The sequence below is a fragment of the Exophiala spinifera genome (assembly GCF_000836115.1).
Source record: "Exophiala spinifera strain CBS 89968 unplaced genomic scaffold supercont1.2, whole genome shotgun sequence".
In the NCBI taxonomy this organism is placed as follows: Eukaryota; Fungi; Ascomycota; class Eurotiomycetes; order Chaetothyriales; family Herpotrichiellaceae; genus Exophiala; species Exophiala spinifera.
This window is the reverse complement of record NW_015622514.1, coordinates 1435527-1448812: the sequence shown is the minus strand read 5'-3', so window position 1 is coordinate 1448812 and position 13286 is coordinate 1435527. Positions and strand designations below refer to the sequence as shown.

At 53.0% G+C, this 13286-nt stretch overlaps 4 protein-coding genes across 4 annotated transcripts; 1 reads left to right on the top strand and 3 right to left on the bottom strand.

The window, feature by feature from the left end:
• Positions 1 to 59: 59 nt before the first annotated feature.
• PV08_02816 (uncharacterized protein) lies at positions 60 to 3144 on the top strand (the record flags this gene model as incomplete). The annotated part of the gene is made up of 3 exons (XM_016377174.1): positions 60 to 114; positions 166 to 2874; positions 2960 to 3144. 3 exons carry the CDS (start codon positions 60 to 62, stop codon positions 3142 to 3144), a joined length of 2949 nt encoding a protein of 982 aa, XP_016238744.1.
• Positions 3145 to 3665: 521 nt separating this feature from the next.
• On the bottom strand, positions 3666 to 6152 carry PV08_02815 (uncharacterized protein; the record flags this gene model as incomplete). Its single annotated transcript, XM_016377173.1, has 1 exon — positions 3666 to 6152. The coding sequence occupies one exon, from the start codon at positions 6150 to 6152 to the stop codon at positions 3666 to 3668; it is 2487 nt and encodes an 828-aa protein (XP_016238743.1).
• A 447-nt stretch (positions 6153 to 6599) lies between these two features.
• PV08_02814 (uncharacterized protein) lies at positions 6600 to 7493 on the bottom strand (the record flags this gene model as incomplete). The annotated part of the gene is made up of 2 exons (XM_016377172.1): positions 6600 to 7117; positions 7202 to 7493. The coding sequence occupies 2 exons, from the start codon at positions 7491 to 7493 to the stop codon at positions 6600 to 6602; spliced, it is 810 nt and encodes a 269-aa protein (XP_016238742.1).
• A 2416-nt stretch (positions 7494 to 9909) lies between these two features.
• On the bottom strand, positions 9910 to 12309 carry PV08_02813 (uncharacterized protein; the record flags this gene model as incomplete). The annotated part of the gene is made up of 2 exons (XM_016377171.1): positions 9910 to 12158; positions 12216 to 12309. 2 exons carry the CDS (start codon positions 12307 to 12309, stop codon positions 9910 to 9912), a joined length of 2343 nt encoding a protein of 780 aa, XP_016238741.1.
• Between the last annotated feature and the right edge of the window lie 977 nt (positions 12310 to 13286).

The window sequence follows — 13286 nt, the reverse complement described above, 5'->3', positions numbered from 1 at the left end:
CGTAGACGCAAATCACCACCGCACTCTCTACAGTAACAGAATCGAACCACACAGGCACAATGCCGCCAGGCACTGCGTCCGAGACAGGCGCCCCTCCTTCAGTGCCGTTGAGCTGTAAGATTCTCATGAAACGGGAGAGTCATGGGCAACAGCTAACAAGACCAGTTTCAAACAACTTCTGGGGCCGAGATGACGCTGGAGTTGATCCTCTACTCACCCGAATGCAAAATGCCCGAACGACCTGCGACGAATTGAAGACGTTCTATGCCGCTCGCGCCGCGCTCGAGGAAGACTATGCAAAAAAGCTGCACAATTTGTCCAGGAAGCCACTGGGGAGTGTTGAACAAGGCACATTGCGAGCGAGTCTTGATGTTGCGAGAGGAGAGACTGAGGCTATGGCGAAACAACACGGGTTGATCGCTCAGCAAATGAAGTCCGAGCTGGAAGAACCGCTGGCCGCGTTCGCAGGTGGAATGAAGGAGCGCCGCAAAATCATACAGAACGGGATTGAGAAGCTCCTGAAGACGAAGCAAGCACAAACCGCTCATGTCAACAAAGCTCGAGACAAATATGAACAAGACTGCTTGAGAATAAAGGGTTACCTGGCCCAGGGCCATATGGTCATGGGCCAAGAAGAGCGAAAGAACAAGGCAAAACTGGAGAAGACCCAGATAAACATGGCATCGGATTCCCAAGAATACGAAGCTGCAGTCAAAGTTCTGGAGGAGACCACTGGCCGGTGGAATAAGGAATGGAAAGCGGCCTGCGACAAATTCCAAGATCTCGAAGAAGAGCGACTAGACTTTACAAAGTCGTCTCTCTGGGCGTTCGCCAACATCGCATCCACAGTGTGCGTGTCTGATGATGCTTCATGCGAGAAGATTAGGCTGGCGCTGGAGAACTGCGAGGTGGAAAAGGACATTACTAACTTCATCAGGAGCTGCGGCACCGGTCAGGAAATCCCAGATCCTCCACGATACATCAACTTCTGTCGAGGAGATGTGGACAGCCAGTCTGAATTGTCGGAAGATGAGAACTATTCAGTGGCACAATTCTCACGCACCACTAACCCGGCATTCCGAAGCTCGTCCCCAACACATTCGAATGTAACAAGAAGCACACCTCAACGTATGTCGGAAGAGCCAACGATGCCGGATGAAGATGATTTACGCACCCCTTCGAATACGAACAGCGGACGGCCACCACCTCTCAACTACAAGCATACTGGTCCTAACGTCCCTCCCAATTATTCACCCAGTCAGCACGGCGAAGTGCCTCAGGTACCGCATAACCAGTATCCCACAGATGGAATGACCATGTTCTGCCGAACAGATGCTGCACCTTCAGTGACTGGATCTGCTCTGTCTTCCAACACCCGCCCGGAGAGCAGAGATAGCGAGAGCCAGTACTCTGTGCCCAGCTCCTTCACCAGTGCTGATCCGATGTCTGGTGCAAACTCGCCAACTAAAATGGCCCCAGCAGGTGGTGTAGAGCTTCCCGGGATGGCCTCACCAGAAAGGTCGATACAGAAGAAGCGGTCTGGATTCTTTTCGAATAGCCCTTTCCGGAGGAAGTCGAGAAAAGACCACGACACTTCGACAACCAGCCCTCAGAGTGGCAATCCGTGGTCTTCAAACCTAACCAGTAGCGGGAGAATAAACCTCAATGCTCCTGGATCCAGTACACAGTCCAGTCCCACCAAGTCGCCCACTAAGCAATCAACAAGCTTCTTCAACCGCAACACTGCAGCGACGTCCCTGGAGGGAGAGGAGCCCGTGGATCCTCGTGCGAATTTCCAATTGAACGTCGGGAACAACGTATTCGATGTTGCCAGTCCAGATGGTCAGGACTCCACGCCAAAAGCCAGCTCGGCAAATCGGCGTAGTCAATTTCTCCCCCCGCCTTCTTCCATGGGTGATGATGTGATGAATGATCCAATAGCACAAGCACTGGCAGATCTTAAACGAACATCCAACGGTTTCACAGGCATGGCCAAACAATCCAGTACTCGTGTGCCTGTCGATCGGTATCATGGGGTGGCCACTCCCGCCCCTGATCAGGACCCAGCACTTCGACCCGGTGTCAGCAGTGCTGAAAGTCAGGCTCGATTAGCAGCGCAACGAGGCACGCCACCACCAGCCTATGAGCCTGGAGGTGCAAGGCAAAGTGTGTTGGGAGTTCCACAACCAGCTCATACAAAGAAGGAAATGCTGAACCGGACAGAGACCTGGGGCACTGGCTCGGTAGCTTCAACTCCGAAAGGCAGCCAGCAAACTAGAGACGGAAGAAGAAGTCCTGGGCCCGGTACGATGCGAGCAGCAAGCCCACAACCGCAAGGTCAATATCAACGGTCAAGGAGTCCAGCACCAGGCATGAACATGCGAGCCGCTAGTCCTCAACCACAGAATCAGTACCAGCGATCCAGGAGTCCGGCACCTGGAATGCCTCGAGCTGCTAGCCCACAACCCCCACGACAGGATCCCTACATGAGATCGCGTAGTCCCGGCCCAGGAATGATGCAGCAGCAACAGCAAGGTGGCCGTCAGTATCGTTCGGCGTCTCCCAACCCATATGGTGGTGGCAGGCCAAGCGGACAAGGCTCCAATTCGAGACAAGGAAGCGGCATGGAGATGCAGCTCAGCTCATCAGACGTAGCCAGATACGATGGATCTGGGAGCGGACGAGGACGACAAAACATGATGAGACCGACATCCAGTTTTGGAGGCGATCGGTATCAACAGGGGTACGATGGGCGCGAATCCAGACAACGAGGTGGTGGTGGTGGTAGTATGGATGTCGAGTTGAAGAGGGAAAGGAGCAAGAGTCTGGCCAATATTCCATTCCGACCTACTCAGCCTCAGGTTTTGCATTACGGTAAGTCATTCTCAATTGGTCGCGATAAGAGAGAGAGGAAATGAATCCTTGAAAGATCGCTTTAACTGACGTTTTGTTTGCATAGCACGAGCGATGTACAGTTACACCGCCGCGATTCCTGAAGAATTGAGTTTCAGCAAAGGCGATATCTTGGGCGTGTTGAGGTTGCAAGACGACGGATGGTGGGAAGCAGAAGTCCGCGAGAGTGCCAAGGGGACGAGAAGTGGTGGCATCGGCTTGGTACCGAGCAATTATCTCCAGCGATGTTGATTAAAGTTTGAAATTGATCCGATGTTCCCGTGGTTGTTAGGGTGGAAGATCACATCATACCAGCCAGGTAACGGAGGCATAATCTCTTTGCTGCGCACTCATGGGATCTTGAATACTTTTTGTGCCGCCGGAGGGAATGAATACGCGAATGTGGGAAATATGAGAACGCATGCAATTCGCTGTTCAGTGTTGAGTATTTTACTATCCACAGATTCCGTCCCGGGGCGGTACGGCATTGCTGGCATCATGTGAGACATGTTCACGACTTGTTGTGTTGTTGGTCACTTTTCGGAGTGATCGGTATCGATGGGAAAGATTTGGCATTGTAGTTGTACATAGGAATTGGGACCGGGAACTGGTTCGGCGGGCGTTTTGGGGCGAGTCGGCAATCATAAAATTACCTCTACGGGGTCCAATCGGTTCATCGACGTGCAAACTCGAAGTACCGTTTATTAGTTAGTGCCGGCAGCGGTACTGGCAGTAAATGGTACTGGGCAAGTGAGTGAGTGGGTGAGTGACGCTTAGGAGTCTGAAATCTGCGTGTCATCAAACGACATCCATCCACCGAAATCCAGGTCGTCGAGATCATGAAAGGCGAGGTTCAGAGAATCGAACCGGAATCCGCACCCTGGCTCGGTGACAAGACCGGCGTTGGCGGCGGCGGTGTGGTTGATATCAAAATTGTCGTTGCAGTTGTCGTTATCGGTGTCGGTGTGGTTGTTATTATTGTTGCTGGTGGGATTCGGATGCGCTGCGTACACGTTCATGTTCACGTCGAAAAAGTCGAATACCGTATCCTCATCCACATCATTTGCACCTGTCTGATCATGCCCGCTCGTGGCCAAACTCGAAGTCAGTGGCTGCCGCTGAGAGGGTGCGGGCCCGAGTCCGACTTCGAGTTCGAGCGATGAAGACGTAGATGTAGCCGTAGCCGTAGCCGTGGCTGCCCCTGTGGAAATCGAATTGTGCATCATGGTGGCGCCGAGGACTCCTCCGACGGGCCTCCTCCCGTCCCTCACGGCGCTGTTGTTGTTCTGAGGAGCTTCCGCACGCTCCAACGTGAATCTTATAGCGTGCGAAACGCGCCATGCGTCTCTGCACGCCGGTGCCCTTTCGACACACACGGTGTAAGACTGCTCTAGGAGTCTCGATATTTCTCTCTGCGTAGCCACGTCGATGGGCAAGCTCTGATGCCAATTATTGTTGCCACCGCCATCACCATCACAGTGGTTGCGATTGCGTGGTTGTCGTTGACGACAGAGGTGCACGACAAGACACAGCACCATGACGCCGAGCAGGAAATCGTTGATGGTGAAGTTATTCAACATCCACCGCTCCGTGTACAACTGCCCCCCCGGCCCGAGTTCCTTGTACATGTCGAGAAACTGGCTGACGAGACTCCTCCCTGCTTCGACGCAGGCCATGGTACTGGAAACGCTGCCTTTCACCATGTACCTTCTGTGCAGCACGAGGAGGTTCTTCAGGTGGATGAACTCGACGAAGAAGCGGGTCATGATCAGAAAGGGTGAGTCGGAGAGCGAGTCGGCGAGGGGGCGGCTGCGCAGCACGTCAGGGACGCCGGCATCGTAGACCTGACGGATCTCGCGGTCGAGCGCGACCACGTCTGCCCCGGACCTCTCGGTGAACGACAGGGCGCCGCGCGACACCTTGCTGAACAGCGCGAGCATCCGGTCCTTGACGATGAACCAGAGCAGCGGCGACGGTGCGTCCTCGGACCGCGCAGGCGGCAGCTCCGTGCTGGCCTCGTCAAAGTCCGAGTCGAGGATGTGCCGCGGCGGTTTGGTGTCGGTGTTTTCTAGCACGATGCTGCTTGGCAGGCCCAGCTGGAACGAGAGCATGGTGTCGTACTGCTTGCACACGGCCCAGAATCGACGGCGCATCTCGGCTTCGAACACGGTGAATTTCTGGCCCACGTGGTCCGGGTCGCGGTGGTAGCCCATCTCGTACGCCATGCGGACCACGATGGCAAGGATGGTGCCGGCCTCGCGCGACGGCTCGAGCGTGCTCAGGTTCTTGCAGTGGCCGTAGATGCCGAGCGCCTCGAGAGCGAATGGTTGGGGCTGGCGATAGTTTCCCAGCACCAGACACTTTGCCGCGGCGACGTGAAAGCGGCGACGCTGACGGACGAGGTCATCTTGTTGGTGTGTGGTTGTGTCTGTCGTCAGTGTTGCGACACCCGCAATCAGAGAAGCCATGTAGCATATGGAGAAAAGGATCGAAAGCCACAACGGGTTGACTTTGGTCGGATCGGCACAAAACTCGCGGTACTGGCGCTGGAACTGGTAAATGTGCACAAAGGGAATGATGAACGTCTCTCCGCGAAAGTAAGCTGCGAGGGCGCGGTCCACTTCGATCTTGGGAGGGAGGTACTGGTCGAGGATCTCCTCTAGCGAGAAGCTACTCGATCCTCCGAAGATGATGTCGTTCCCTGCCCCGGACAGTGTTGACCCAGGTGGCGTAGAAGTGCTCGAGTTCAAGCTCAACGCCGCTTCCTGTGCTTCGTTCGCTCCAGTCAGGGCGATTTTCAGTTCGTGGATGTCGTCGAGGATCGCCGACCAGTGCGTGAATCCAACATAGCGACTGTCACCAGGCGTCTCGTTACACTCGAGATCGACGGCGTCTTTGGGCCTTGAATGTGGTGCCCTTAATTTTGATGGAACCGCATGAGTTGATGATTGCTCAGTGGTTGACGCCTGCTGCTCCATCAGTTCCCTCACCATGGCCTCGAGGTGCAACAATCTGTCCTCGGCCACGGAGGACAAAGTCCCTTCGTTTCGAGACTCGGATAGTGTGGGTGGCGGACGATGGTAAGAGCACGCTGCTCCTGCGTCTCTCTTGACGCAGCTGCCACATGGTTGTGCCTTGTCGCATCGAAGCTTGGACTTTCGACATTGGTTACACACCAAGGAATCTCTTGGACGTTTGGTGACTCTGGAGACGGATGGGTCGGCTCGGAACTTGGTGGTCAGGCTTGCAAAGTCTGCCATTGCTCACTCTTTACGAGCTCATAATTCAGCTGTCTTGATGGCTCGAGCAGGATGTTAGATGAGAGATTCATGTTCGACAGCGTTTGGCCAAGGTCAACGCCTCGTTCGTGAGCTTGGTGTGCGGTACAAGGACGGAGGTAAGTAACTTGCGAGTCTTCACAGATTGCTAAACTCCGCAGTCCGAATACGAACATTGGTGGGGTCCAGTGGGCCTCTCAGGCCTATCATGCCCAGTGTGAGATGGTCCCAGGTGATCGTTCATCGTTCATCGTACAGCAGCGCTCCATGAGAACAGATGTGGGTTGGTTCTTGTTATACAGGTGCGCCGATTCCACGATCGAATGTTCTGAAAAGGGACTCATCTATAGATGAATTTTGACACCTGTATATTTTGACATCGTGAGGTATGAAACAATTCCTTGCTTTCACTGCGACCTTTGCCACCACTCACCATGGCTGTATACTATCTCTTCTGAGGACCTTGCCAGCATCCTGGTCTCTCTTACCCTCAACGACATCCCTTACAACGTTCGCCCCAATGGCCGGATCCAGGCCTCCCATCTTCTTGATTAACTCTGGATTCCCACCCAGACCCGTGACCAACAAGCCCGGAGAGATGGCAAACACCTTCACGCCGTCTTCCTTCAAGATGCGCGACCACTCTCTCATCATCATGTTCAAACCAGTCTTGGACGACCGGTACGAACCCAAGCCTATCCCCATCGGCTCCTTCGGCCAACCCTTTGGGGGAACCTGGTCAATCCACAATAGCCCCTTCTCCGCTTCGGTGAGGGTCGACGTGCCACTGGTGATGAAGAGCAGTCTGGGGTTCGACGACTTGAGCAACAGCGGCACAAAAGTGTAAGTCATTATCTGCGCGCCCGTGGTATTGACGCTCCAAGACTTGTTCCAGGCTTCTCTCATGGTCATCTTCCCCGTGAGAAGAAGAGGATCCAATTGAACGCCTTGTGAATAGATAACCCAAGGTCAGTATAACATGCGCTGCCATAGATCGAACATTTTGGTCCTCATGATGCATCATCTCTCACCTGCATTATTGATCAAGACGTCTAAACGCCCGTAATCTGCCGACACCCGTTCGAATGCCTTGTTGATCGAATCGTCGTCGTCGACATCGACTTGGATCGGCGTGACTGTGCTCGAACTGTTTGAAATTTCCTTTTGGACCTGTTTTACTGCCGCCTCGGCTTTGGCCAAGTCACGACCAGCGAGAAGGATGGCGTACGCCGTGGGCGATTGGCATAGCGATCGCACTGTCTCATACCCAAGTCCAGTATTGCCGCCGGTGATCAAGAGGATCTGGGTCTGGGTTGCAGTCATGGTTTCGCTGACTTTGCACTTTCGAACAAACTGGTCTCTATTTCGGTTTTGATGATTTTGCCCCTACCTGAGATCACAAGTCGCGGTGCTTCACCCCTGGATATATACATCACCACAGTCCGGATCTAGAGAGCTGTCTCGGCCCATGATCTTGCCAACTTTGAAGATTGCCAGGCCGTCGCCAGCGCGTAATGGCCATCCAAAGTCTATTCGTTACGCCGGACAGAAGACTTTCAGTCCCCATATCTGGCAGTGACTCGGCCGTGTTCATTCTCCGCTATGAGCATAGTGGAGACAAAAGCGGCTTGTTTACCTGAGGGTTGGAGAAGCTGTGATGGTGAATGGCCGATCGTTTCCCGTGAAGCCGTGAAGCTTTGAGGCAACTGACCTTGGCCTTGAGGTTCGTTGTGATGTCCAGGCTCACGAGGCTAGTTAACTAGTGAGGCGTTGACAAAAAGTGGTCTGCTCCCCGGCCGAGAACATTTCTCTTTTCAGGAGGGGATCGGCGACTCCATTGGCGCCCGACGAGGCATAAAACCACCGGCGGGCCAAGTAAGGCTCACTAGGCTTTAGGTGCAGTTCTCGTAGGGCACTTTTATTCAGCCTAACCAGTTAGTGACCACAGCCTGGCACACCCGGATGGAGGTCTTACCTACAACAGCGGCCCTGTTACCTGTAGTAAGCCCTTGGAGCTATCGGTATGTGGACGAGCACAGTAGGTACCCGTACTCCGTGTCCGTATAGTTACCAGACTTTTGCTGCAACAAGGGGCTTTGTTGTTGTGGGCGCCTCCAACTTACAACTTACGGGCCTTCACAGTGTGATCTTTTGCCGCATGAAACTTCCCACGTGCAGTAACTCTCTGCGTAGGTATCTACCTTACATGCCAGCAACACATATCCATCCTCCAGTGTCCAATAGGGCGAATTCCCCTTTGAGTCCCATCCATAATAGCCTATCGATCTTTCATGAACCATGAACGGCCCCCTGCTCCCCTCCTCTCCTCCTCCTTAACTCATCATTTCGCCGGTCGCTCCTCACGGTCATTCTCACGGTAAAATAGCAGCAATCCTTATCAGTCATTGCCTCGTCTGCCCTTCGAAAAAGCGCCTGCCAGGGCCCCCCTCGATGCGCGAGGTAGGTAGGTACAATAGGTATTCTTGCTTAAGCGGAGCTCGAACCGCAAGCGAAGAAGTCAGAGAGGCAACCATCCACTCCACAGCCTCGTCTACGAAAGCAAAAGGGTCCAGCAACTGCAATAATACCTCCTTCCTCATCGAGCCATTTGACTTTCTTATCTGTCTGTCTCTGTCGGCTGGCTGGTTTCGTATTCTGCGGTGACGACGACGGCGATGATAAAGATCACCGATGGCAATCTTCAATCTACGACCAGATGCTCCTGGTCGATGTCACTTCCCTGACTTTCTGGAGTAGCAGTGTGACTCTCGCGCTACCATTGCATGCGTTGCGTCCATGGCATACATGGGATGCAACCAAAGCCCATCTCGCCAAAACAGTTGCGGTGAGGCTGTGACGGACGCCCTTTTTTTCTTTTTTCTTTTTCGCAGGACCAACAAATCAATCGGCATTTGCCTGACCGAAGCGCCTATACCTAGCTGCTAACTTACATAGCTCAGGGAACCAAACCAGGGTCGATTCCAATTCAAGTCCAAGTGTGGAAGGTCACAAAACACACGAGACATCCCTTCTCGTTCTTCCCCTGCAAAGGCTGCGACGTCACGACATACGGCTATCTATCTACAATACGTACCGTAGTTGTCGGGAAATCAAATCACTGACAGGCTGCAACAACTTAAGACAGAGAGCCAGACTTTGGCCCCCAGCCCCGAAAAGTGAATCTCCCTTGCTTATTCAGTTGATTTTCCATTTTGCATACTCCGTTTTCAACCTTGCTTCCTTCCCGACTGGGAATAGCTCTGCTTTGGCCTGATAACATCATGCTCATTGATACAATATCATTTCTGGCCGCGAAGACGCCCGACGGACAGGGCGTCGACACTTCCGGGCCCCCTTTTTGCCTTCCCTTCTTCCCCTTCTCTCTTCATCTGCGCCGACTTGTGCAGAGCCCGCTAAAGACGCCACGGTTACGTCGTACCATGATTCCAAATCCCTACGTCCAAATTCGAAAGCAGTGGCATCGCAGAGCATTGTAAGGCGTCCCGTCGAATGACTTTAGGCGGAACGGATATCTGGTGCCAATGCCGTAGAATGCGTACCGTGAAATCAAGGAACATTCTGCGCCTCGTTTCTGGTTGGAGTGTGAGGATCCTTTACTCGTCCTCAATCACGTAAAGATGCTAGCAACTAATAAACAATACTCCGTATTCGTTTCTCATGGAACCGCAAGCGATGTATTATTTGACATTTGCCGTATCCCAAGTGGGCGATCTCCCAATCACAACGACCGATGTCGTATCCCTCCTGCCATATTTTCATGTCCATATTGTCCTCGTCGCATCATCTCACTTGGGATCGACGTAGGCGCTTGGGTTTGCGTCTGTTGCATGTCAAGATCAAATCCCAACTGCGACTGATCTTCGTTGAATCCTCCACCCACGTCAAAATACTCGTCAGCATGGGGCATGCCAGCCCAATGCTGCATGGAATTGTAATCCCACCCGTGACTCATCTGTGGGCCGCCCATAGGACTGTCCCAACTCGTACTCCATCGTATAGTATCAAACATGTTGTCCATGTAGACCTCCTGGCCCGCGGTGCTGAGTGGCTGTGCGGTAGTGGCACCGTACGTATTGGCATAAGAAACATCAATGTAAGAGGGGCGGAATCCTGATTCTGATTGTGATTGTGACTGGGACTGGGCTTGCACCTGCTGCTCCTGCTGTTGGTGTGGTTGCTGTTGCTGAGGGAGTGTATCAGACGTTGACTTGGGTGTCATGTTGCTTGGTACACACACGTCCAGCACCTCGGACGAGGCAGAAGGGCCAAGTGCGCCGTCGCTGTGCTTGCTCGACTCGTACAGTCGCACAACAACCTCCAGAGATCTCTTCGCAGTTGTTGACCACATCTGAAGGTCCCTCATTGTGGCCATCGCAGTCTCGACTTGCTGCTGACTACTGCTGACCACGGTAGCGTCCGATGTATCAGAGTAAAGACTCAACAAGGGCACCATGACTGCCTGATACATTAGCCAATTAGCATTCCACCCTGCCATCTGGCAAGGTTTTTGGCCTCTCCAAGTTGTGGCGATGTCGTTGATCAGATCAGCACAGGCTTCGCGGCATAGTTCGATCGCAGCCTTTTTCTCTGAGGAGAGATTCTCCCACTTCATTCTGCGCATTGCATACCACAGAAGAGCCGGCCGATGCAGATAAATGCGATTGGTGTAATAACGCCATCTCATAACGTTCTTGAGCGTGGTGGTCCCAGGTGGGTCAGCTGTAGTTGAACGTGGTGATGCAGGTGCAACTGAAGAATGCTTGAACCATTCGCAGTACATTGCTTCTAGATCGCGGCGTTCGGTCTCCTCGAGAAGAGGCGAGCACGCAAGGGCGTCTTCCATTCTCGTACTGATCTCGCAGAAACGTATATTTTCCCGTACCAGGGAAAGCAGTGTGTGAGACTGGCCGATGGGCTCTTGCGGTAATTTGGCTGTGATGGCAGGGCTCAACCTACCCATACTGGGCCTTCCCAAAGAATTCCCGGCCCATGTGTCTAGCATGAATGTAGACCACCATACTCGGCGTCGCATCTCAATCGAATAGGCTGCCTTCTCGGCCTTTGCTGGACCTACTCCCTCTGAATAATCGCGATGGAGTCCCAGCGTGGTGGCTAGTTTCAGCGTGGAACCCATGAGCGAGTTCGCTTGGTTAGGAGACTGAACATAGTGTAGGTAAAAGCCACTCAGGATAGCCAACGCTTGAATAGTCTCCAGATGCGCAGAGTCTAATACCTCAATGGTGAGATACTGTTTTGCTCGTTCATAATAGATCAGGTGGGCAGTATCCTCGGCAGACGAGTTGGCAATGCTACCCATGACTAGTACTGCGTTAAGAAGCAGAAGCCATCCCGTATCCGTTCTGCTAGCGGCCATGTAGGTGTCCCTGAACGACTGTTCCTCAAGAAGGGGAATGAATGGGTGTACATAGGTGAAATAGGCATTGATAAGGGGTATTTCATCCCAAGCCGTTGAGGAGGACGTATCCCCAGGCGTTGTCCCACTCTCTGTGAGTTGATGACTGGGGGAAGACCCGCCATCTCGACTCATGAGGGCGTTTTGATCCGGTGGATCGGAAAGACAATCAGGATTCAGCCATGTGATGACTCTCAGGACGGCCATCACAGAAGAAATACCGAGGTAAGAGGGATTCTGTTTCACGTGCATTGAGAGTATACTCACGTCGTCCGTCATCCCTCGGAGCTGCGTCGATCTTTGATCAAGGACTTCACTGCCCTCCTCGGGCATGGGTTGGAGCTGTTCGAGGCTGCCTGCTTCCGGGTTTACCAGATGGGGCTTCTCATCCACGCTAGGCGTCCGAGGAGAAGGTGGATGACATGGACTCCGTTTCGAGATGAGCTCAACAAGGCTGTCTCTTGACATTTCTCGGAGTTGATCTGGATGCATGTTTGGAAAGAGCTTTTGCAGAACACCTCGATAATCTTGAAGTGTTTGTGAGATCTTCTCGACTGACCTAGGAGCCAGTTAAATAGACGAAAACGATGCGAAGCCCGATCTTGACTCACCTCCGCGTAGGTACTTGTCTCTGTCGCGGCTGTGTATAATAGCAAGAAGCTGTCTTCCGATACCACTGACATGTCTCGCAAGGATGTTCGCCATTGCAACGGATCTTCCTCCTTCGACACGGTTCACAGGCCCTCACAGTGGAAGTTCTTCTTTTCGCCGCGGCGCTTGCATTTGCATCTCCGTTCTCGGGACTTGTATACTGGGCAGTCTCAAAGGTATGGAACATCTTTAGTGAGGCCCGATTTGAAATCTCATTGAAAGATGCAACAGAGTCGGTCCGAGAAGCGCGAGTAGCTTTGTCCTTGCAGTCTCGGATGATGCGCGAGTGACGACGAGCTCCGCAGCCCTATCGAGAGTATAAGAGAGGAGATGTTGTTCGAGGAGAGTAACAGTCGGGTTTGCACGCAACGCGCAGTGCGTCTCCACTGAACAACGTGTTCGAGGGTTCTTTGAAGTCAAACTCCGTTCTGGAGCAATTCGACCGAGTAGATAAGCGGGACAAGATAGTCGGGAAGATATTGAAGCTGGGAGCACAAGCCAGCAAAAGAGACGAAGGTCAGCGCATGCAACGGTCGGAAGACAATATCTTCAATCTAGGATAGAGTCGAGCCAGAGGAATATTGAGGCTATAAGACTTGTCATGACTTGACGAAATGATGTATGCATTTAGCCCGTGGCAAAATCCGGGGAAACTGACAAGTTCTTGTGGCTGGAATCCATTTCTTAGCATGTTCGGGATGATCTGCCTGCATGGAGCTAAAGCTAGCCGTTGGATAGCATGGAAGGGTCCAAGAAATGGGTGTATGTCATGGAAGGGAAATCATGATCGGGGGTCAGAGGTCGCCATGACTATTAAGGCCACTGTTTATCCATGGACATGGGCACCGCGCCATAATTGTTAGGATCGAAGCGACCAGGTAGTTAGCTCCTGGAAGAGCTGCCACACCAATGATAGGGAGGGCGAGTCTGAACCCTCGTGTGTATGCAAATCCTGCTACGGTAGTTGCCAGTGACTCAGCTTAGTTTAGACGCCTCTCCTACTGCCTCGCATTGTGGGGCCACAGATGTTT